Consider the following 26,659-nt stretch of genomic DNA (forward strand, 5'->3'; position numbering starts at 1 on the left):
TACGCTATAGAAAGTTATGCCCAATCGGAAAAAGCATTTGCGAAACGGGCCGTCAAAGCTGGGAAGGCAATCGGTTGTGAAACAGATGACTATCGTCCGGTTTTCGTTTGGTTCGAAAATTCGTTTTCCATCAATAACGTGAAGGTAGCGATGGTATTTGCCCGCGGCCATCGGCTCTCCGTAAATTACATATTGTATAAGTCCTTCGAAAAAGCCCGGGGCATTTTTCTACCCACCTAAGTACTTATGTCTTGAAAATAATGACCCGCAGGTGGGAATCAGCGAGACTTAGCTCGGGCCAAAAACATGAAAAAGGCTGCAAAGAAATCTGCCGCAGAACAGGAGAGCAACAAGGGTCTAACCCTCGAGCAACGCAAACAACGGTACAATTTTTCTTCCATTATCCTTCTAAAATTAGTTTCAAAACAACAAGTTCTCAGACTTCATAAGTCTGCGAAGCCATGCTCGAGAGAAAAATTTGTAATATGAATGATTTACTGATGCAGTTCTGAATTGTCGTCAAATATTTTTTCATCGTTGTACCGCTCGACTTGTTATTCTTTTTTTTTTTTTTTTTGATATAAATGTTACTTCTGATATTTAAATGAATAATTGTTAATTGTATTGTTACAGTGATGCTGACCGAATGAGAGAAAAGCAATCGAAAAAGCAGCCAGCTGATGGGAAGGTGCAACAAGGGGCGAGTTAATTAACCGGGTCATAGATAATACCAAGATTCAAATATTAACAGAGTTATAAGTAAGTCAATCTCATATTATAAAAACGACAAGTAAAAGAGAAAAGAAAAAAAAATATCAAAAAACGAAAAGCACAAAAAAAAAAGAAAGTTTTTGAAATACTGAGAATACAAACAGCCTCCTAATAATAAAAAACACCACTTTGCCTACTACATTATCTGAGTACATTATTATTACTATTATTACTATTATCATTAACTATGAATAATCACGTGCGAAAAGCATGCAGTGATAGAACCGCAATATTGTTGTTTAAACGATTTCACGGTTAGTTATGGTTTAATTTATATGATACTCTCGCCTATGTGATGTACGTATTTACATGCACATGCACACGTTCTAGTTCTGCGTGATAATAATCCAGCAAGACGTTATATTACATTTAAACGGTGAGGTAATTGCAGAATGTATTGTTATATAATATTATATCGCATGTAACATGTATATTGTTGTAGTTGATCGCGATGAAAAATCAATTTTCCAAAAGTCATTTCAAATAAATTCAATTTATGCTGTGTGATGATAGAAAATATTGAGTATCAACTTCTGTGTCAGCCTTGATCTTCATTAGTGATTACTATTCAAGAACTAATAGCTCTGTTTTGTAATCACAAACTTTTCACCAACCGTTTCAATCTCCATTATTCTCAAAGTATGGAAATCTTTGATTTATTTCGATAAGATTCCAATTTCAAAAAATTTTCGCTTCAATCCCCTCAACATTGAACTGCCCCAGTTTTGTCGTTGATAAACTCTGATTAACAGAATTTCAATCAGGTTGAGTTCATTCAATACATTCATTCATATTTGAGCAATGAGTAGCTGTCTTCATGAATAAATAATTTACATGTAACAAATAGTTGCATAGTTTTTAATTTCTACGCGAAACTCTTCAATTACTATCACGTTCTTATCATTATTGTGCTGATTGAGTGGAGTAAGGATTATGCTGTTATACAACAGTAAACACTGAAAATTAGTAAACAGTTTCTCACGTAATGTTTTTTTTTTTTTTTTTTATTGCACTTTCCCAAAGTACATTTAATCAACATATTCATTAATCATTTACAATATCGTGATGGAATTTTTTTTCTTCTTTTTAAGTTTAATTTGTATACCATACTAATATGCTATGGTATGGTAATGTGTAAATGCATTGTTTATTACGAAGGATCGCCGTATTTTATAAGCTTTCAATTCTTAGCAAATTTGAATAACAAAAGGAACGTTACATTCGCGACTAAGTACGCGCATACGATCGGATTCTCATTTCGTCCTTCGTGGAAGATCGTTGAGTTTTACTTCGTTGTAAATATATGTATATATTATAATCCGCTGACGTGGGAAAGAAAACGTGATAATGATAATAATAATAATAATCATAATTAAGAGTAACAGTTGGAAAGAAGAATTACATTATTTCTCTTGTATTAAAATTGTTTAAAATATTGTCTAGCCTCTAAAGACCAAAAACCCTTATCAAATATTTCATTATTTTATTCATTTTTTGTTACTCTTTTGTCTACTAAATACTACGTAGCTAACGGTAATGAAATTTATTGCTATAACTTATACGAATTGCTTAATCAATCACTCGGGTCTATATCCGTACTTTCTGTATTGCATATGCATATCCATATATATGTGATATATATATATATACACACGCAGGCATGTATACAAAACGTACCCAAGCATAGGTATATTTCCTTCGTGTCGATTTTTCTTTCGTTTGTCTCTTTTATTTTACGTTTTTTCATACTACTTCACCAGACCTTTCACTTATAATACGTAATATTATAAACATACGCAAGAAATTATCACGTTTGTAGGTCAAACGTTAACTTTTATGTTTTTTTTTCTTCTTATTATGTGAGTATACAAACTAACCGAGGAACTTTGGCGATATATTAGAGAATGGGAATGAAAGAAAGAAAAATAAATTGGAACCCTAAAGTGTGAGAAAAAGATTCTTTTCACATACGCTCTATAGGACTAATTTTTCACGTTTAAAAAAGGAACAGGGTGCGTCTCATCGTATACATTATTATTTTTAACGTATCCTGTTTCATACACGAAATTAAGGCATCCGAGCTACTAATGTCTTATTAATTGACGGTCCCTTCGCGGAAGATGGACGATCGCATATTATTGTTATTTATAATCTAAAAATCATTTTTTTTTTTTTCTTTTTGAACACATGAATAAAATAATCGAACAATTTTATTAAATGAAATTTAGTTCATAACTGGGGGAAACGTTTGTCTCAGCTTTCAACATACAGTAAGTATAATTTTGTTAGTAAAATTCTTTGAACGACGTGTAATCTTGTTGAGAGAGTCTCTTGTTTCAACGATATGAGAAAACGATAGATCGAATTCTTCTAATTACACGTCTAACAGTACGGAAAATGAACTCTTTGAACGAGTTTTGTCTGTATTTCGTTTCGCTAATAATTGAGCACCGCCGCTATCACCAACTGCTGCAGATTGCTTACGTTCTTTATATATATATATATATATGTGTATACATACATATATATATATTTTTCAATAAAAAATACATTCATCATAAAATTAGGATAAGAAAAACTTATTGAATTTTTCAACATGGTACGTATGATTCACGTATGCATTAATCTCATGTTCGTTCTTTACTATTTACCTAATTTGATAAACGAACCTTTACGGTAAAAGGTAAAATCGTTGTTAAATCTGTTGTTAATCGTATACTTGTTGCCAGTTTAACTGTGTTACTTGTTTTTTTCCCATTTGTAATTTATATTTTATTTCATATCCTTAATTATATTCACCAATATATATATTCTCTTGCTGGCCTAGATTTGAAGAAGAGAGTATTAGATCGTAACTTCAGGGGAACAAGAAAACCGGTCGCTAATAAATTTGTCAAACTGACGGTTTATAACTCCTATTATAAAAATTATTCACTATACGTACAAGTTTGCGTAGTTTAAAAAAGAGTTAATTCCTTTTATTTATAGTATTATATATATTATTATAGCACCATAAATGTATCATATTGTGTTGTTTGCAGATGATCGACCAGTTTTTCCACCTTATAAACAATTTTTTAATATGCATATTATCGTGGTAGATATATCGAAGAAGAAAGATTGAAAATTGCTAGTTATTTTCTTTCATCTTTATCTCTAAGAAAAAGAAAACCATCTCTATATATTGAATTTAAAGTTGTCTTCCTTCCTTTCTTTTTGCTCGAATGCGGAAGAAACATTTCATACACCCGGAAACGTGTTTTATAGTGATGATAAAAAGTGATAATATAATATTAACAGTCAACCTTGTATCGCATCTCCTTTTTTGTTCTGTGGATATACAACATTGTGTGATCTACGTATGTATATATTTCTAATGGAATGGTATATTTTGTACGTTGAGATAGACGGCAATATGTACTTGTTACAAAATAGAAATTTCATCTTTTTCGTCGGTGACAAAAGCGGGAAAAAAAATAATATCCTAGCGAAATTTTTACTTAGCGGGAATGCATTCAAGGTAACGAATTATAGTACGTGGTAAGCAAACGTAACATGTATGCGAACATTTACCCTTTTTTTTTTTTTTTCGTGTTGGAACTCTGGAATTGCTATCAACGCGCATAATAAGTGTAAAATACATTGTGGGTTATCAATTACCTTAATTCAATTACTCGTTATTTATACTAGAATTAATTTTAGAATCGACCAACGTACATATTTCGAAAAACGCTTTTTTTTCAATCTATATGCCCAACTAACCGACGTCACCGGTACTCTGCTAAACCATTTTATAATTTGTCTACGCTATTTCATGCTCCCTTTCTTCCTTCTTTCTCCATTTCTCTATTTATACATTATTAAACCTGCTCACCCCCATATTTTTGTAAGAGTGATTTGCGCGCCGCAGCTTCGTTTATGAATATATATATAAACCGAAAAATACGTCGCATCATTAAAATCAGATTGTTCCTAACAAATGGAACGCATATTTTAGTACTGAATTGAATCTTGAAAATAATCAATACTGAATAATTTGGCAAGTTGATGAGAAATACGAATTTGTAAACTTACGAGTAGGAGTTAAAACTTTGATATCTCATAATTTCAACGCAAGTCATTCTATGAACAGCGCATCATTAAAGTTTATTTGCATATCAACTTGCTGGCAAGAATAACAGTTAGATATGATGAACCTAACTTTTTATAGTAAAAAGTCTCTCACACATGGCTTATCGTTGTTTATACGGTTGGATATTCAAAGGTTTAGAGTACATATCGAGCAATGTCGAGCGTTACAGTGTCTCTCTCGACATAGCTGTGGTGGCGATGGTCCTGGTTCGAACTCCGCTTGGTAGGGCCAAAGGCTGTTTTCCGTTTCCGAGAGCCAAACATGCGATGCAATGGCTCTGGTCGACGTTACCGGAAGCGAGGAACTGGGCCCGTTTGATGGTCCGTTCTCCGCTCACATCACCTATGCAAGAAAATTACAGAGGATATTATCAACGAGAATGAAAAGTTGTGAAGTTGACGATACTCGTTTGGGTCATTCTGTTTACAAAAGGCGACCGGCAGTCAGTTTCCAAATTGAGAATATGAAATAAACCCACCATTCATGTGGTGTCACATGTTTTAAATTGCCGTTAGGTCATTTAGATCACCTCTTTTAATCTAAATATAATTTAACGACCAGCGAAAGTGATCATTAATCGAATAAACCCAGATCATGTTGATGTGAATTCTAGATTTTCACATTTTTCCGGTTACAATTCAGGATTTGGACTTTGGAAAACAGATTAAGGATCTTTTTGGTGTCGTGTAAAACTGAAAGATTCTCTGTCAGGACTCGTCTTTCGAAGATAGCAAGACACTAGCAGGCTTATAGAATGCTTGGTTAAGACATTTTGTACGATAATGCGTTTTTGGGAGTGAATATTGAGTCTGAATTTGTACCTGAATGTGTCATAGTTTCACCGCTGAAATTTGTCGAATCATGATATTACACCGTGCCTTTTTTGAAAGCTTGCGAGAGTCGCAGAAGACGAATTCAACTTACCTGTAGAATTTGGCTAGCCTCAAAGGCGGTCCCTGGCAACAGCATAACGGGACTGCTGACATGTCCACTTTCGACGCATATCATATTTGGAAATTCATCGTCACCAAAGTCAGGAATGTCTCGAGCCTTGTCCTGCCACGGATTCCAAACCACCGTGTCCGGGAAGTTGTATTTTTGAACTCTCATCTTCCTGCCGGAGACGACGTTGGTGATTATGTGTTCCGGCTGTGTGTTTTGGTAGATTCTATCCGTCCATTCGCAAATGGTAACGACATCCCTGCCTTCTTGGAATATTTGATTGTCCCTTGTCTGAAAATTATACATGTAATGTTAACGTGAATGCGAATGAAAATTTCAGGCCTTTCTTCTCAAGCTTATAGCGATGGACATCGGTGGATATGTCAAACCTTGTCGATGAACGTGCATCCGTGCAGTCCAGTCACTTGACACCGCCTTACATCTGGGACCTTGAAGTACGTGTGGAGAAGTAAATTGAAGCTGAAGGTGTGCTCCTTGCTGGGATTGTAGACCCCGATGTTGAAGTGGAGCTCCTTTTCCCGCAGTATCAGCCTGTACGTAACCCTGAACGGATAGTTCCACATTGAGCGTGTGAACTCACTGTCCATTACTGAAAATATCGCTTCCATATCACCGCTTGGCAGACGTTCTGGTGACTTTTCAAGATTCCAACGAACGATCCTAGCGAATCCATGACCTGGACCGAACGTCCACGCTCCAAATTGGGCTGCAAATTTATATAAGATTAACAATTATTCACTGAGATTGGAAGGCATAATGTTAGAAACTGTTGGAAAAAACTGCTAGTTTGATGTTGCGAGGACAATGAAAGGAAACATTACAGACAAGTTTTATCAATCGGAGATTTGTTTTCCAAATGATGAGAAAATAGGATTCTCAGGAAATAGATGGTTATACAATTCGAAGCTGCATGAGTGTACCGAACACTGAAATGCTAACATAAAAACTTCACGGCAGAGACCTGGATTGTGAAAAAAGTCTTACGTGCGACAAATTGAAGCTACTGTAAAACGTATTCACGTTCCACTGTGCAAATGAAACTCGTAATTAACTTCGTGATCTCGTTATACAACGTTATGAGACGATTAATCTTGACAAAAAATCATTTCAAAGGACGTACAAACCATTAACATCAGGGACTTCCATCCATCCACCCATCCATCATTGAAAATAATAATTGTAACATGATTTTGGTAATATTATTGGGATGTTTAAGTTCAGTAATTAAATTTCTAGAAATGTTGGGGATATCGAGCTCGCTGCAAACGTGATTATAAATCGTAAAAACATGATAAATTTATACTTACGAAATACGAATGGAATCCCGCCTCTGATCGCCTTCTTCCCATCGAAAACAGCTTGCTTACTGAAACAAAAATAATGAGAATTATCTCCGTTTTAGTCGTTCGAGCCTTGATTGTCATTAGCTAATTGGAATAGCTTTTGGATTGCAATTAATCACTAGAACGAGGGAGAGAGGTTTCGTCTTTTAATCGCAGAGCAAATCGCCCCGTCGAAGGCTGAGAGAAAATCTAAAGAAATCTAATTCTGAAAGAGATTAATCTCGAATTCTGATCGAAATCTCTTTACATACAGCGAGCATCAAAGAAGCTCTGGTTCTCCGATCCTGACGCGATTTTATTCACTGCTTTCCCGCTGATAGTGAGGCGGAACAGGTGGTGCTCGATGAAAACTTAATAATGGATTTTCTCGATCTTATGGGTTTTGTGGCCGCTTGTACTAGAGACTCTTCTTCACGCCTCGACGATCGGCTCCGCATTACTCCCCATTGCGCAAATTCCTTCATTGTCATCGCATCCGCTGCACGTGCCAGCAAAGTGTGAATACACCGAAAACATTCTTGCTTTTCGAGCAAATAACTCGATCTCAAGGAAACGGAAGACTAATCGACGAAGAGCGACTATCGTCAAAGTTTAAAGAAGCGGCTTTGCCTCTCTTCCAAAGCTAGAGATTCCAAGGATCCATTATAGTCCATGAAGGAGCATTCTTATGTTTCAACTGCGACTTAGATTTGCTTTGAACATAACATACCAGCCCTAAAGTGTTAGCAAGGGCAAGTGGACTCGACTTTCCACTCTCAACGCTCTAAGGACCCTATGCGACAGGTTTGAATAATGATCCTTCCAGTGTCCATTCGCACTGTCCAATGTGCCATGCATCAACTTCCAGACGTTATCATCAGCTCGACCATCGGCGCTGTTGCAGCCTCGGGCAGAAATCTGAGTGTTTGTACCAGTGAAATAACATTGAAAAGAATGAAAAGTGAAGCATTTCACACGATCAGGTATTGAAGATGACTCGAGATTGAAACTGATCGTGGAGTAGTTCGTATTATATACACGTCCAGAGAAACGGTGTAAAGAAGCCGATTTATAGAGAGGCAGGGTTGCATTGCCGATGGATGGGATAAATTATTCACGAATTTCGTCGGGGGATATTTGAAACCTGAGGAACTCACGTCGGGTTTCGGAGTTGGTATACCGATCGCAAATGATGGTTATAGCCTGTTCAAGCCTGTGCAAAGTGTAAGAGGAAGGGTAGAGTAGTTATACAGAGTGGAAGAGTGGATGGTGTGCATGTACACACACGGAGGCATACACACACGCAGGAAGCTGCGGGGAGGAAAGGAGGCAAGAAGAGAAGAGAGGAGAGGAGAGGAGAGGAGAGGAGAGGAGAGGAGAGGTGACGAGGGGAACGAAGGGGCAGAGAAAGGGAGGCAGTGCCAGTGGCTGATGCTGATGCTGATGCCCAGCAAAAACCGTCTCTGCTGTCTGCCGAGCTTTTTGTGGGCGCCGCAGTTTCCAACCACCATCGACCAAGCCGGAGCTGAAGCCGGAGCTGGAGCCAGAGTCTGCAGCACCAGCAGCGTTAACCGGAGAATATTTCTTGGGAGTGCAGAGTGAAGAAACGAAATCTGTCCAGTTTAAAAGATGGCCATTTCGTCATGCGGGAGTTTCGTCATAGCTGCAAGGTGTACGAATATGGTTGACCAATTTGGAGAACTTGCTTAGAATTATTCCGAGTTTTTTATTTACGCTTAAAATTTAGTATCTTCTCGGAGGTTAAAAATCGACCTTCCAAGTCGCCATGTTATAGCAAGAATAATCCTGAATGTTGTCAGATTATTCTCGATGATTCTCTTCAAGATGGAAAGGATTCTTTAAGGTTGAGATCGTCTTCGGACTCGGAACCGCTGAATATTTCGATGATGAATTTACACTGGTCGGATCACGAAGTGAGGTGGACTAAAAAACGTTTAGTCATTCGTTGATACGAACAAAATGAAACCATGGGACGGTACCACAAAAATTCTACTAGATCAGCAGAGGTAGCCCCGATTACAAAAAGCCCCCATTTCGTTACTGTCACTTTTGTTGAACCTTTTTCGAGCTCATTTTCGGATGGAAAACTAACTAACGATGAGCAAACACACCCGGATAATCACCTAGGCTGTTTGGATTCTCTGATTTGAATGTGGGGGACGGCGTTGGTGGCGTTGGAAATATCGCTATTCGATGACGTTGTGAATGATGGGCATGCATGCTTTTCAAGTGTTCACAGTAAACTCCGGACTTTAAATGTATACATCACAGATTGTACACACTTATATCTGTATGAGAGGAAGCGTACTATTTTGATGGAGTTCGCTAATGCGAAATCGATATTTGGGGGACATACATCGGCCCACCATGGTCTCGGTCCGCAGATCACACGCGGGTTAGCCGCAGCCCTATACCATCATTTCCGATTGCTTTAGTTAGAAAACTTGTTCGAAATTCTAATTTTATGGCTCAGTGGTCAACTTTTCTCTATGCATCACTCGCGTTTACTCAGCAGAAATTTTTTCGATTTGCAACACTGACGACACCTTGTTCTGGGACTTTTCGAACTTTTTTTTATTCGTGTTCTTCGGATCTCGTATATCAGAAATTTAAGGCACATTGCATCATCCATGATTATTATAGACCGTTAGAGCAAATGTTTCAATTTTAGACTCTCCAAATTTGAAACAGTGATGATTCCATGCTTCATTCGTAATTTGAAACGCAACTGTAACAGGAATAGGAAGTGTTATGTTGAATGATGATGAAGTTAGTAACGTCGACACAACAAAACGATGAAAGGAAAATCATTACTTTGTACCGTCAAAATGTTAATGCTGTATTATAGTTTACCATCTTCAAAAAATCATGAATTAAGTTCTCTAAAGAAACAAAACACTATCGCAGTAACGTCACAGACATCATCGCCAGCACTTTCATTAACCCTAGTCCACTGTCTAATCAGCTAGCTGATTATGTCTAACACTGAAGAGTCAGTACATTTCAATCCACTGCTCGGTCAGTGAGTTTCCTCAAACTTTTGTTACCGAAAGATCGATTGAATGGAATACAGAATCTAGTGGTAACATCAGCCGAAAGACTTCGGCACTTCAACCTATTTCGAAGTCTGTCTGAACTTTAAAAACGATTCATTTTATCTTCGGTATTGTACTAGAAACGCCAAAACGCTGTTAGTTCACAGACATCCAGTATATCTGTTCCGGATATCAAAGATTAACCATTGAGTACCCGAGCAGTTGGAAATTGGAGTACAGCACGATTCGGCAATATTGAATGTCTACGACAACAAGCCAGAGTGACAATGAAAATAGCTTCACATAATTTCTGACAGCAGATTACCGAATGTTGTTCACCAATGAATCAGAGGGATTCGGCATGCTGAATCTGAATCAGAATCCATGATTTCTGTAACGCAGACTGAGGAAAAATCGGTTTTCAGTTCCTGACACACCTTACTTACTTGCATCGTGAGACACTGTATGTAATCCGTGATTTCGGAAGTGAAGTTATACCAAACCTGCAGGATCAGTACCCTAATTGCTGTATGAAGAGAAATACCAGATTAAACCAAAGGGTGGAAATCCGATTTCCAGACTTTAGCGAAGAAGAAGAAGAACGGACGGTGGTTTGCTCTCCTCTCCTCTCCTTCCCTCCATCTCATCTCGGTATAAATAGGTCTGGTTCTTGTTCTGCTTAGTTAAACAAAGTTCTGTGCTATAGCGTCGTTGGAGTCGGTGGTCGGGACGGGATGGATACGAGGGTGTGCTGCAGGTTTCGACGAACCTAACCTGACTCAGTCGCCGGCGTTCAAGCCTGGGGATAACGCAAAAACTCCTCTGCGGTCGTCGAGCTGCTCCGGGGTGCTTGCACCGGCTCTCAAGACCTTATGCATACATGTATTGTTTATACGCCCCGCTCCCTTAGCACGGTTCAACGCATAGGTGTATAAGTTGTACCAACACCCCAATGACGCCGATTATACAGTATCCTTGGGGTGTTCCTGAATTACCTCCACAAGTCAAGAATGGTTTCGCAGTTTTATTGGTCTGTAAGTCGAACCGCACCTTTGAATCTGGTAAACTGTACCAATTGTATTATGAATTCTGTTTGACAGTAAATTTGAAAGGTATTCCAAAATTTCGAACAACGAATAAGAACCTCTACGAGCAACAGCAACTTGACTCGAGTTAAGTTTTGGATAACAAAAGTTAGGACAATTTTTGTCAAAACAAAAAACGATCCATTTTTTCATTAAAACACCTCAACATAGGTTGACAAATACTTTACCAATGTTTCGTTGTTCAAAATTTGACCCGTGTTAAATTGTTGCTGCACGCAGGGGCTCGATTTTTATCTCATCTGTTCAGGTATTCTGATCCTGGATTTAAACACTATGATATACGAGTGTTGTTACTAGATTTTTGATCGGTAGGTAGGTACTAATCGAAAGGAACTGATGTTTCGATACAATTATTCCTGCTAAAAGCAGACATAAAAGTAAGAAATAATTGTGAATACAGACGCGTGTCACAAAGTGTCCGTTTCTCGGACCTCCCTGCATGCGATACAGCTGCAATCACCTGCTGCAACATCGTAATCGTTGTCAGAGAGTCAACCGAGCCGCGGTTGAGGATATAACAATTCCTCAAGAATTCTTGCAGCATATAACGCAGCCCACGCGACCACTTATCAACTTACATTATACGATATAACGTTGTAAACTGACAAAGGGCCGCTAAATCAGCTCATATCACCGCCTTAACTCGTATCATAGCTTTCGTTGGATATTATTATGTACGGAAATTATATCGCTGCTCGGGACTGACTCGTTGTTTCTACAACGATAACGCATACAAACGTCTGCTGTGTATTCGTGTGTGAATTGAACGATAATTGCATGTTGCCATTTCTGCGCCAATGTTGAACATTTGGCAAAATTCATTAATGTAGAAAATTGAACAATTGGTAAACGTGAAGAAAAAAATAAATCAAAATTGATACCAGACTGGACGATCTCACAATTTGTGACTCGAAAAATTGATGAAAAATGACAAAAATTGTAGTAATGAATTGGTCGTTGTATAGAAAATTCAGGGTAGCTATAAAACCTGAAATTTGTAAATCCCCGACGTTTCCTTATTTCTAATAGAATATTGAACACGAATTATCGTAAAACGCATCGAAGAATTCCGGTGTTTCAGGATTCTAATATCAGCATTTAATTTCGTCTTCGGGGTTATTAAAAATTATTACAAAAATTGCAAGGACACTTTCAGTAAAAATGACACATTTATGCACATGGACTGACTGATGGACGGCCATTTTAATAAGTATAATGTGAACTTTTTCGTCTCTCGGTAAAGTATACAAACTTTGGGAAATTCCAATTATCGTAACAAGCGTGGAGAATATATAAATAAATTAAATCCTCGCGTAAATTCTAGATGCTTGACGATAGGTATATTTATAAACAATACCGCAACAACAATATCCTTATATGGTAGCGTAATACTTTAAAAAAATAAATAAATAAAAAATATAGAAATATAAGAAACCAAAGACGATTGTAAATCAGGAAAATAAAACTGTTCCTATTTCTGAGCATTTCTCTGTTCCATTATCGTCGATTTGTTTAATTTTTTTTCAATTTTTCCGTGTCGTTTCTTCGGATTTAAAACGTCGCCTTTTTGCCGGTGAACAATAGTGAGAATCGATTCCTAGAGCGAATTGATCGATGCCTGCATACCTATACAACAAATTCAGATCGACTTGAAGTCAGGGCGTAACAATCGGGGCGAGCATAATAATTAGTCACGCTCGTAAAACTCGCCAGTTTTTTTTTTTTTTTACTTTTTTTTCACCGTCGCTTCTTTTATCCTTTGCAGCAGAAAGGTACGTACGATCGGATAAAAAATAGGAAAGGAATCTTCGGTGAATTTATCCATATAGATACACGGTACACATGTACAGAGGATCGATGTCGTCTCTTCTTTTCCTCCTTTTTTCTCTTCTTCTTCTTCTTCTTCTTCTTTTTCAGTTTTCTTCGCTCGATCCATCGATCGAAATTTTTTCCCCCCATCTCTTCTCGTTGGGGTCAATTAAGAATCGATCGTCGAACCGATTTTTCACCGTTTTCAGGTAAACACGTAAATTTCACGAAAAAGTTACATTCTAAATCCCTGATTCTCATTCTTTTTTCTCCTTTAAATTCTAACAGTGAAACAATTAATTATCAACGTTTCACTGAATTTTTCGAAAATCTTGCAACAGCTTATTCATCGTGAATTTTAAAGAGTTTTAGAATTTGTTTCCTTTCTTGCTTTTGTTGGAATGAATCTTGAACAGTACTTTGTTGGATAATGTGGTGATAGTTTTGGACGTCTTTTAAAAGTGAAACTTTTTTGCACATCTTATTTGTTAGTTTTGTTTCCTCTTCATCTATCTTAATTTTTCAAATATCCAATCGTTTTTGAAACGTTTTCACGTTCTTTTATTCGAAAAAATGGATTACTGTAACAAATAGCAGTTTTCAGAGAAGAAATTTGAAGCAAAGATTGAATTTTGAAGTGGGTAAGAGAAGAAAATGTCGCTTGTGAATCATTTTCTACCTTTCAAACAAACTACAATTAAAGTAAATAGTTGATCCTGATAATTTCGTACGAGTAAATTTGTATGACTGAGTAAAAATGTGTACAAAAAGAATAATATATTCGTGCGACATATTGCTGTAGAATCGAAATTTCCGTAAAAAAATTTCTTAACCAAAGCTCAAAATTCTACACGAGTCTGAACGAAGCGAAACATTATAGGAACCAAAACAACTGTTTTGCCATTTTCGAATGACTGGAGGAGTTGAATTTCCAAAATAACGTACGCGTTTTGCTCTATTACGATTCGCCGAATTTCACAAAATTCCGAAGTTGCGAAATATCGATATTTCTTTAAAATATTGCATCGTTCCGTCAACATTCCGGACTTTATAACCTCAAACTTCTGATTTCTGCAACCTTTTCGCATCCTTCCATCAATTCCATGTTCCAGTGCGCGCACTCTGGCGGAATTTTCGTGAAGCGTTGCGAACAGTGTCGCCAACTTGAATGTTTTACCCCTAAATTTAGGGGGGGAAATAATTGCGATTGGGTTGTTTTCAAGGGAGAATAATGTTTAGAGATTTTTTAGGGACTTGACAAATTTTGCTCCGAGACAGAAAAAAAATTTATTATTCAATTACATAAAATTTTTTCCCCATGAATATGAATATTAAATTTGTTACTCTAATATTTAAATATCTTACCATAGGTACGATATCTGGTGGTGAACCGCATAAAGCCCAATCAGTTTACAGTCACCTGATCAGCTTCACAGTTGTTCACCACAACATTTTTTTTTTTAATCGATGCTGTTAATAATTAGTTACTTTTTTTTTAATAATTTTGTAAAATACTTGCCTATACATTAGCTCCAAAATCTAGATATTAGAATAGAATCCTACATTTCCTACCTGTGTCATATTTTTCAACATCTGTCCAATTTAGGGGTTTTAGTTTTATTTTAGGCATTTTATAAATACTTCTCAGGGGGAAGAAAAATTCGTTTGTTGGCGACACTGGTTGCGATGTTCGAAAATCGCGCGTCACCCGTTACATCACGTTATACCCTATATATATATACCCTTTTGTACGTGTTTGTGTGTACGGTTATACACGCGGCTCTCTCGCCGGGTCCTGCACACAATCGACTAATGATTTCAGTGGCTGCGGACGTTTTTGCCGACATTCTACAGCATTCCCATTCAGCTGGATACCGCCGCTGGTTAAGCTTGTGCTCTGTTGCTGTTGCTGATGCTACCGAGAGACTTTGTTCGAACGTGATTCGTACCCGAGAAGCCGGAGGCTACGGAGACCGATCTCTGACCGTCGTAGCTTCGCGAATTATATACACGTCTGGCTGTCACGGTCAAATCAGCTTTCCCTCCTTATTCTGTCTAATTGTAAGTTTATCGTCGACTTGCGCGTTGCGTTCTTGCAACAAAGTTAAAACAAAAATGCCGTTTTTTTTTTTCCTTCATTTTTTCGTCAGAGATGAAGAGAAGATAAAGTCGAGCGTGAAAAATAAAAAAATCAAACAGAAAAATTGGAGGAGGGTTAAAAAAATCATTCGTACGTACGGTATATTAACGTTCATAATTAATTGAAAAATTCCATTTGATTTTAGTGAATAGAAAATTTTGTTACACTGGGTATCGTTACGTCGATTGTTCGAATATTATTTGAATTGTAAGATGAAGCGACGATAAATTTGTGCGATTATAGTTGCCAGTGATACATTTACCGGTAATAGCAACGCGAAATCAGTTTGTTTGGTTTACTATATTCTCTTTCTTTCAACTAAACAAGGCCTTGAAATCAATTTATTGCTACACCAACGTCAAATCGCCGCAATAGTTACCGAGAAGATATCGTGCGAATAACCATCATCAATAACAATGGTGATATCAGGTTTTCTGGTTTCACAAGCTACAAAACTCACGTTTCATTATATACCCAGCGCTATATACACAGAATGATTACCTAACACGGCCGAATGGTCCGTCGTGCGACAGAATGTAATGCGCATGCGCTAAAATTCGAGAGCAGTTGTTCGTCAGGGCGGCCAACCGTCGTAAATCCAGACGACAGTTCGCCGCGATCTATTTAACCTGAAAAACGTTGACAGCTATCGGTGTTGAGCACAACTGCCGATTAAAACTGTCAAAATTTTTGAGGTTCCGGTCCTGACGGTTGGCCACCCTGGCAAACAACTACCCTCAGATTTTAGCGCACGCGCATTACGTCGTAACAGACGACGGGCCATTCGGCCGTTGGATAATCATTCGGTAACGAAAAATGACGACTGGAAATGTATTTCGATGTTGAAAATTAATGCATTTATCAGATTTCCGCGTCGTTTGAAAATTGTGCTTTTCAACCCCTGCCGTAGATTAATTTCAAGCTTGAAACTGCAGACTGCAGGGACGTGATCCAAGCGAAGAATCCGAATCCTCAAAGTTTCTCTCTCATTTCTCTCTAGAGAATGGGGGGCACGGGCAAAAACTATTCGAGCAACGGCTGCTGCAGTGCATCATTAGGTGCATTGCTCGTCTCTCTTCATCCGTCCCCTCCTCCCCCCAACCCTTCGTCATCGCCCTACCATCCCTTCCTTTCAACAGCCCATCCCTCCTTCCTCCTTCCTCCACTTTCCTTTATCTTTCCTCTTGCCATCCGTTACCTGCTGCAACACTTCGTTGACCTGGGATTTTCCACACGAGTTCTGTGGTGGTTTGCTTCCCCTATTTTACAGCGGATACTCCGGGCCAGAATACACTCTGCTAACCGGTCCTCTATATAAGACCCGCCCGAATATTACCCAAAGGGTGCATCGACTCGAGTAAAGGCTAAGAGAATTTGTGCAGCTTTGATTTCGGATTTTTCTCACCCCTTTTTCACCGCATTTTCATTGTCCAGGTGGTAAAATTTGTAGAGTTTCAATTTCCTCGATTTAAACAGACTCGAAATTCAGCCTTTTTTCACCGTCGTGATTTTTGACAAGACGCGGTAGAAAAATAATAAAATACGGAGTGGAAAATCTGAAATTTTTTGGTAAACTATTAATACAGCATCAACAAACACAGATTTTGTAAAATCAACTTCTTCAGCTATTCTAAAGGTGAAAAATAGTAATTTTTGTTTCAACGTTTCGATACATCAATGTTACTGTCTTCAGCCTCGTAACATTTTCGTCTAATTTTCGTCGTTTCTTTTGAACGGTACTTCGTATAATCATCAAAAAGTGAACAATTTTATGGCGTTATAAATATTTTCAAATCAATTCGAATCGATACAAGTATATCCAATCAATTAAATCTCTATCGTATCGCAAAGTGAAGACGAGCCAAACTGCTATACTGTTAAAAATTTGAATCCGTGTATTTTCAGAGTTTCCACCAACTTCGGTTTATGAAATTTCCCTGAATCTGTCAGGTTTTCCAGATAAAAATCTAGAATTGTGTAATTTTTGTAAACGTCTGTAATTTTGTAATTTTTTTTTTTTACAAACACTTTTTGCGCCCGTTCGAAATTCACACAACGAACAAAAATATTATCATCAATTGTATACAAATTATATTTCATTTATATTAAAGTCTTTGTACTTCTCTTACGGGAAACTTTTCAATCCAAAAGGCATACACAAGATTCAACCTACGTCAAGTATTATATTTTTGAAAATTATAAAAATATAACGTTCAAACTTAAATCTTTCCAGTAATTAGATAAATTCCACCGACTTCTTCAGGATTTAAACTTCCAGTCATTTACAACTCCGGTTTTTTCTTATTTTCACAGGCAGAGTGGAAGAATGTCTGATTTTGTACCATGGCCAACGAAAAGAAAGAAGAAGAAAAAAAAAAAAAACCCCAGATTTTATCTAAAACTAAGTTCCATTTCTTTTTTTCTAATCGTGCTTTCTGATTTCTTTCCAACATTATTTTTTTTTATGTGGCTTTGTCTTAATTCCGCGGAGACGAGACGAAATCCTGCATGTCGGAATAACAAGACGTATTGTAATTCGTATAATGAAAGATATAATGGATGCGTGAACCTCGTCGCGGTGTTATTCCAGTTTCAGTTAACGACGGAGTTTGATGCCACATGGCTCGTGTTACACTCACTCCGTCCCGAAGGATGATCTATGAGAATAGGCGCGACCCTTCGGAGAAACACCGGAGGCCCTGACCGGGGAGTTTGCGTGTTTAGAATCCCTCCGAAAGTTTCTCGCTCGCTTTCCAAAAAGTCGCGTCCTTACGTCACGAGCTGAATTATATTGCTGGTGATATTTATCCGCGTCTCTTTCTTCATCGTGTCCACAATTCGTTACGTACTAATTTTCCTTTTGTGTGTATAAGGAGGTCTTACCGAGGGGTGTGGAACGGGAGAAAAGAGACAAAGAAAAAAAAAAGAAATAAATAAATAAAAAACAAACTGCAAATGAGGGTTCAAATGTAGGATTAGAAAATGGAACGGCCGCAATAACGAGTTTTCGAAAACACGAAATAAAATTGCAATATTTAACAAATCGAAATGTGGAAAGGTAAAGGATAGAAAACCAGAATATCAAAGCATTGGAACTCCGACGTTTCTGTTGCTTGGCTTTTTATTCATTGACTTTTCTACGAATTTAAGTTTTTTTTTTTTTTCTTTCTTTCATCTTTTTGCAAATTTAACGTCGCGATCCTTTTATTTTCGCAAACGAATATCGAATTTCTTGCTTCTTTTAACGATTGCCGAGCAATAAAATGGCCCGTTGGCGTTTTTTTGAATTACTTTTTTTATTCTCGTTTTCTGCATGTCAAAATTTCGCTCGTGCCAATTGAAAACGAAAAAAACGTTATAGAATCTCGTTTTGCTGTGAATATGAACAAATATATTCGTTGCGATATAATTATTATAATCACCATTTCTGCAGATACAAGGACAGTTAATTTGTACAGTTGAATTCGAGCTGTGATAGTTTAATTTATTGCAAATACGTAACCCAACCGGGGTGTTTTTTGTTGTTGTTTTTTTTTTTTTTGTTATTTTTTGTTATTTTTGTCTGTAGGTCGTTTTCAACTGTAGAAAATTATTCAGGCGTGAGCGACCTTTCGCTGAACTTTTGACACAAGAAATAAGACAACGAGAGTTGAAGGATCGTAATTAAGGATGGAGTATCAAACGTACAGTATAGCTACAAAAACAAGTTGAAAACAATAACATTACGAAACAAAAGTTCAAATGTGCGGAAGGTTCAAAGTTAGGCGTGGCCAACTATTCAAACAATTATATATCATCCTGACGCGCAAGTTATCATCAAAATAACATAGAATTTTCAGTGATGCGAACATTCAAATTCGTAGAATGATTAAAATGTAGAAAAAGTCCAAGTATAAAAAATTGACGATACAGAAAGTTGAAGCATAGAAAGGTAAAATCCAGAAATGTCGAAACGTAGAACGGCAAGATCTACAATCTGTAGGTACACGATTCTACACTGTCGAGATAAATTCTGAAGATTCTACATATTGGCATTTTATATTCTAACCTTTTTTATTTATTTCTTTTTTTATATATCTTTTCTATGCGTTGGCTTTCTACATATTTCAATTCTTTAAAAATTAAATTTTCACCTCTTTAAATATTCGATATTACGGCCCTTATAATCATTCTACTTCTTGACTTCCACCCGTCGGTTCTTTTGTTGTCAATCGATCGTGACACACATTTCAAAACTGTCCTCCAGATATCTTCATACCTACAGTTTTAACATCCGGCGGAAGGGTCCTAACCGCTACTTCAATCGTAAGTATGTGTATATGGGGCATTCCACGCCACTTCGACATTTACAATTTCTTTTATTGGCAAAATGGAGAAAAAAAAAACTGCGAAAAATTTGAAAAAAATTTCAAATATCCAATGTGACATATAAAAATGTTTCAGTAACCATCCGTAGTAAAATGACTTCCGCTTCTTATTTTTTTTACGTTCTTTTCCAGATAAAACTTGAAAACAATAAGAAGGGAAAATCGGCCCACTCCGAACCTAAATATTTTTACATCTGACAGAGGATATATCAGAATTTTTTCAAATTTCTGATTTTGGTCGTTCGATAAAATAGTTTCCAAAATTTTTTATAAAATTCAAATTGACACGAGAAAAAAAAAAAAAAACCAAGTACCTTTCAAAGTGAGAACAATCATAGAAAAAATCGCGTAAAATTCCAGGTAGAATTGGCGTGGAATGCCCCATATACACGTGTATACATACACATATATAATACGAGATGATTGGTCTCGGAGGCGAATGCTGCGGCCTTAAGGTCCCTCGCAGGGCAGAAGGGAGGGGAAAAAAGGGGCCCGGGGGCCCCGACTGCCGCTTCCCAATGTCGAGACGTAGACCGTGAGTACTGAGGTATACCAGCTACGTACATACGTATCGCAGTGTTAACCGCTGCCCCCCCCCCCCCCGTTTCTTCCCTCCTTTTTTCGCTCTACTTTTTGTTTTTCGTTCCTTTTTCCGCCGTCCATAAGTATACCAGGGTATATATATATATATGATATATATATATGTATATATATATATAGGAAAAAAGGAACGGCGGCGGACGAACGCTCTCTTTAAAAATCTCCCCACCTTCTCCGCCATCATCTCGTCCTCTTCGTCCTCGTATTTCGTCGTCTCGATACTCGAGGAAACAGAACGCAACGCGTTACTCATGCGGTTAGGTTACGTGCTTCACACAGATCATGCGTGCCAACTGGAATTTCTTTGCCACGTTCTCTGCGCGTTGTTTCGATTACACGTACTTTTATGATATGTTATGGATATCAAACCCGCGTTTAGATCCTTAACTTTGATACTTATTTATGTGGGGCATTCCACGATAAATTAGTAGCACATTTTTATAGTTGGTGACGATGAATCTGAGACGGCTAATTTTTTAGACCAGACAGTTATGTTGGCAATACCGAGAAACCTACAGCGCCACAGTCGGCGGAGCAACAAACTCAATCTCAATGAACATGACGTAACCCACGTTTCGCTGTGTTGCCAACATAACTGTCCGGTGTAAAAAATTAGCCGTCTCAGATTCATTGTCCCCAAGTGTACCTCCTCATCGTGTTCGATTTTAATCATTTTTTAGTATGATGTTCACAGCGATACAAAAAGGTCTCGAAATATTTTTCACTTTTATTTTTTCAACCACTGGTGAAATTTGAAGAAAATCGAAATAACCGAGTCCGAAAATGCCATTGTATGAAATCATAAAAAATTCCCACAGCTTCTATAATTTGAAATTTGATTTGCAAGCACCACGCTGGTAATGGGGTCTCAATATTTAGTATTTTTTCCCCAAGTTTTTTTTTTTTTTCTACTACATCCCGATCTAAATAGATCACGGAATCGTGAAAATAATGTGATTCTGCAATCTATCTAAATCGAGGCATATTAAAAAAAAAAAAAAAAAATAAGCAAACGCAGTTCCGAAATGGGAAAACTAAAAATTTGCGACAAATGTAGTAAATATTGAGATCCCTTTATCGTTTGCTGCTCAAAAATCACATTTTGAATCATAGAATCGGTGTGAATTGTATTAAAGATTTTTAAAACTGGTGTTTTCGTAATTGGTTTTGCGATTTTGTATAAATTTCACAAGTGGCTGAAGAAGCGCTGAGAAAATTCTCAAGACCCTTTTAGATTAGTAAGAAAATTATATTAAAAAATGATCACAATTGAAGGGGGTGAGGTACATGGGTTGCTAATTTTTACAGGGAATACCCCATATACATACACGCGATTGTATATCACACGCGCGAAATACTATACATATTTATTTTTCACTTAACTCGTAGTATCTTTCTTATCTTATTCACTTTTTTTTTTTTTTTTCTTTCGTCATATCTTATCTATCTTCTATATTTTTTATATACCTATTGACACAGTTGCTTCGTACCTGCGAAAAATTATTTATACTTGTGTAATTTTCCACGTTCTCGGGATCGAAAAACGTTGTCATTCCAACTTTCGTCGTCTAAATTAACGATATCGCATTGATAATGTTTCAATTTCGTTGTTGCGTGGTTAATTTCTTTTTTTTTTTTTTTTTTGCTTTATGATATTTTTTACGTCGAGTACCAAATACTGTGATACAAACAAATATGAAAGTAAGAAGCGTTTGGATGGGTTTAAATTCGAGCATCGTGACGTCATTATGCGGGACTAACATGTAATAAAATGGCCGGATTTGTATAAATATTCAAATACACACGTCTGTTAACATTCTGCTGAAAAACGTGGCTTAATCCAAATATAATCCTTACAAAAACTGTTAATCCAATTTCGTACAATTAATGAACGTGGGTGAGAGGCAGGTCTTTTTTTCAACACATTTGCATCGTTTTCTACCGGGTGAGATTTCGTGAGAGAAGACATGAAGCAAATAAGAAAAAAAATAAAATAAAAATCGTGTTACAGCGACTTTTATTTTCCGTATGATAAGACGAAAAATACGAATGGCGAATGAAAGAATGAAAATATATAGTAGGTAGGGGTAACTAAAAAAAAAAAAAAAAACAACAACAGGACGGCGTAACGATGAAAACAGGAAAAGAACGCAACCTGAACAGCCTTTTACATGCATCGATGATCACGAGTAACTTAGGAAAAAAAAACTATTGAACGACCTGAAACTCATCTCGAGTTTAATATGTCTGTCATCTGGTCACGCGTTTTTTCTGTCGAATTCTTCTTCGAACACTCGCGCGTTTACAAAACGGCGGGGAAAAACAGAAATTAAAACGCCGATCGTGACGCATAGTATAAAATGATTTAAAAATGTCGTGTTTTTCGATATCCTGTGGATGAAATTATATTTATGAAAATTTTTCGGGAATACGCGTCACGAGGATAATAAATCGGTAATAAATTAACTCACCTGACGAATAGCTGTTCCTGATTGTTGACTCGCCAGGAGACCACGGTAGCTCCTGAAATTATAAATAAAAGTTATACAATAGTTGGTTTCAATTTTTTTTTTTTTTTTTTTTCCCAATCCTTCAACCCGTTTCTGTACAATCTTATTATTAATTTCTCATTGAAAGCCTCGCGGAGCGGTTAGCAATTAACCTTGTCAGTAATTATCACTCATAGCGCTTGCATGTGTGTGTTTAGAATTTAAGAGGACACGTGAAGGATATTCTGCATTTGTATTTCGCATCATGTATCTTCAATTGTTCGAATTAGCTGAACAATTTCTGTTTTATGTTATATGTATGTGAAAAATTCATCGCCTATCCTGAGTGCGTAAACTAAATTCCGTGTATCATTTTCTGTCAACTATTTACAAGCGATTAAATCTACCGCGACGATCTAGATCGAGTTTTATTCTACGTGTATAATCGAGTTTCTCATCTATACTTTTCCCATCTTTCGTTGGTTGGGAAAAACAAAAGAACACGGTCTAGAAAAAAAAAACAAAACACAAACACAACACAGATCACAGAAGAAGTAAACTTCGCGAGTAACGGATATTGAAGATAAACGACATGTGAGTAAAAAAATGAAATCAAAGATAAAAAAACCTCGTGTAATTGTGACATAATTATTCCGCAATAGAAAATGCGTAAAGGACACTTGAACTGTTGTATAGTATGCATTTATGTACAGAGCTTCGCCGTATCAGAAACTATCACTGTTCCATTCCCATTGCGATAGTCATTTCTCTGCCGTGATTCCGTAGCACCGATTAAAACGGAGCGCACTTAATATCGCCAATATCCGTTTCTCTTATTTTCTGTTTTCATTGGTAAAATTTACATGGGTAACTAGATACATTTTTTTCGAATTTGCGAGCCGACGTACAGCCGTTTGGTGCGATTTTGAAAAATCCTAACCTTAAAAAAAAAAAAAAAAAAAAACCAATAAAATAACAAAACAAACGAAACGAACACTTTATTCACTCGGAGAAGGCAAAAAATGATCCCGTATATCAGACAAATTAAGAAAGATGCGGGGGAATGGATAAATGAGAAAATTATCAGCGGAAACCAGAGGAAAAAAAAAGTAAACCGAATAATAAAAAAAACGCTACGTATTTCTATAACAATAGGATAAACACACACCGTGTAGATTAATCGTGCAGGTGGTATTGTTCCCTCGGTCGAGTACCACGACGCTTGTAGCCGCTGCCATGTTTGAATCGTGAATGCGAGCTGTCGACCGCTCGACGACCTAACGGCCACGGAAACGCACCCAAGGCAACCGGCTCCCCCCCTCTTTTTCCATGCGTCGTACGTCATGAGTCACCTTTCGCCGTGCCCCCGCCGCAATGCGAAGAGTGCATCCGCGATCTTTGTATTTTCGTACAGTGGCGCCATCTTCAGAATCCAACCGAGTAGAGGAGCACCGCATACTTACCTTACGAGCTTACCTGCTCAGTCAGTATGACAGTTTTGACTTAGTGGTTGTGGATTTTGATTCTTTGTAGTGATTTAATTTTAAGTAGCTGAGTAGGCGGTATCTATAAGTTCTTACGTTATTTTATTTCAGGAGATTTTCTGTTACATTACATTTTTTATTTTTCGGCGGGGGTGGGGTCGTCATAGTCGGTAATGTCGAATCTACGAGCAATTTAGATTGCACACATACTTCCGTTTGTTTTATCTTCCGTCGAAGTTTGCTATTTCAAACTTTGAGTAACTATGTTCTACTGAAGAGATTAATGGTAACCTACCGACTTTTTGAAAGAATAGCCACTACGTATGCATTTAGCAACACCAGCATGGTTAAGTGAGATAATACCGGTATCAATACCTCTTCCATTTCCCCTTTCAGACGATGAAAAATATGCACGGTTATCCACGAAACGCCTACAGACGTTTTCTTTCATCAACAGAGACCACCAAAATGTTAAGATTACCGACTAGGACTTCGATTCCGTCGGACCCTGAACCAGCACGAACAATTGCCCAGGACCGGCTCTCTTTAGTAGAACATGGTTAATCAATTTTAATTTTGCAGTTTAGCCATGTTTGTCTTCCATCATAGTTTGTTCTTTCAAGCAAACAAGCTTCGCAGTTCTATGGCTTGAGGCGACTTCCGAGTTTTATCCTACCGACTCACCCAGTTGTAATCAGATATCGAGTAACCATATTCCAAAGAAATATCGCCAGCCTAATGGAAGTTGACGATGTGACATTGCCAATCAATTAGTCTCGCTCTCTTCAGAATCAAAACATCAATCTCTCAAAACTCTACAATAGTTTGAAACTTCGCGGTCAGTGAGTTCGAGTTCGAGTTCCTCTTCCAGCGTTCCGCGGTTCGAACGTTCGAGCTTCGATTGTTTCGGTTCACGGTTTCCGTCGTTCCACGGGTCAATCGGTATTCCTTACGACGAGTGGTCGAGCCTGGCTATACCGCGGGTACTGGGGTGACTGCAAACGGGCCCGAAACCTGCCTCACGATCAGTGATGTCTCGGTGTGTTTTGTCGAGACGACAGCGGCGACGACGACGACGAGACGAGGACGGAACGTAGTAGTCATACCGCATTCGCCGATAAGTAGCGAGGTGAACATCGAGTGCGGCGCAGGGAGGATAGTAAAAACAAACGAGCGTCAGCGACGAGCAAATGTTTTCAAAAATAGGGCGACGGAAAGGCGTGTAAAATAAGAGAATTAGAAGAGAAGAGAAGAGAAGAAAAAACAAAACACGGAGAGAAACCGCGGCCGATAGTCGGTTTTTTTTTCTTTGTTTTTTTTTTTCTTTTTTCCTTCACATCCCCCTTCTTTATTCAAGCCAGTGTGTGGTGCTGTGGGGTGAGGGATGAGGGACAGGGGGATATTGCCGACAAAGATTTGAGACTAGAAATGTTGAAGTTTGGAAGCAAAAACGACGTGACAGTGGTGCATCGGGCCACTATTCGCCTTTTGGATGACACCGAGATTATACAGTGCGATTTTCAGGTAAGTTTCTTCATCCCTTAGACTTACCAGGCTGAAGTTAGTAACTTAACTACGTTACCGTATCGAAACGTTCAAAGAGATATTAATATTTTGCGCCTTTAGAATAATTTTTTGAATTTACTAAATCTCAGTTTGTTCATGCTTTATTAAAGGTTTCCTAAAATTCAGGGAAACCGAAAATTCCAAAGAAATTAGTTTTTTTTTTTATATTTTTTATTTTTACAAGACGCGTTAATGCAATAACGTTACAAACTTCAGCCTCGGTGGTTTATTCTAACAGACCTGAAGGTACGAAAACGTTTCAAAGCTGTTATTTTTTTTTTTTTTACCGTATCCGGTTACTATGTACTCCGAAATTCGAATGGTTGTTCGATATTTGAAATTGAGGTTTGGATGTTTTTTCTTTTATGCCGCGATGTCATCCAGATCATCTGACTAAGCTAATTCAACACAGAAATTTATTGTTTTTCTGTGGATATATAAACACTAACGTGGGTTGTAATACAGTTGGGATACTTTTCAAGCTGTGCAATTTAACATATTTCGTTACGCGATTGAAAAATAAATTCGTATATTGTCTTGTGAAATAGAATTTATTTCCTTAATTACGGTGAAAATGTTATTGTAACAATTTTTTTCCCCAGAAAATTCATTGTATTTTTTCCATGAAAATAGAAAAGTATGAAGATAAAAATAAAGGCAGAGTTTCCTCAAATGAAATTGCATGAGTATAATCCTCGATCTTCGATTTATTTATTCTACAATTAATCGTGAAGATCGGTTGGTTATTTAAAACTTTCTCAGAATCGAGTAAAAAAAATCAATCGATCATAGAAGATGTTTGAAAAAAACATCGATACTACAAATCACTATCCGGTATTTTTTTTTTTTTTTTT

The 26,659-nt window shown here is 37.3% G+C and overlaps 2 protein-coding genes across 8 annotated transcripts in view; one reads left to right on the forward strand and one right to left on the reverse strand.

The window, feature by feature from the left end:
• Window positions 1-1,851: 1,851 nt before the first annotated feature.
• LOC107226373 (glucose-6-phosphate 1-epimerase) lies at window positions 1,852-24,068 on the reverse strand. The gene is made up of 6 exons (XM_015667168.2): window positions 23,924-24,068; window positions 22,738-22,789; window positions 7,174-7,232; window positions 6,235-6,572; window positions 5,828-6,136; window positions 1,852-5,245 (listed from the first exon to the last, which is right to left on the reverse strand). The coding sequence occupies exons 1-6, from the start codon at window positions 23,991-23,993 to the stop codon at window positions 5,237-5,239; spliced, it is 837 nt and encodes a 278-aa protein (XP_015522654.1). The 5' UTR covers window positions 23,994-24,068; the 3' UTR covers window positions 1,852-5,236.
• Window positions 24,069-25,182: 1,114 nt separating this feature from the next.
• The window catches only part of LOC107225378 (FERM domain-containing protein 5), a 43,556-nt gene continuing 42,079 nt past the window's right edge, over window positions 25,183-26,659 (forward strand). For 4 of the 7 annotated variants that reach the window (XM_046744800.1, XM_046744802.1, XM_046744801.1 and 1 more), the window contains exon 1: window positions 25,186-25,763. In XM_046744800.1, the coding sequence (XP_046600756.1) occupies window positions 25,668-25,763 (96 nt within the window). In that variant the 5' untranslated portion in view covers window positions 25,186-25,667. Of the gene's footprint in view, window positions 25,764-26,659 lie in introns of all 7 variants that reach the window. The other 3 variants (XM_046744807.1, XM_046744806.1, XM_046744804.1) reach the window with 3 other exon arrangements.

This window comes from Neodiprion lecontei, chromosome 7, assembly GCF_021901455.1.
Source record: "Neodiprion lecontei isolate iyNeoLeco1 chromosome 7, iyNeoLeco1.1, whole genome shotgun sequence".
NCBI classification, from domain to species: domain Eukaryota; kingdom Metazoa; phylum Arthropoda; class Insecta; order Hymenoptera; family Diprionidae; genus Neodiprion; species Neodiprion lecontei.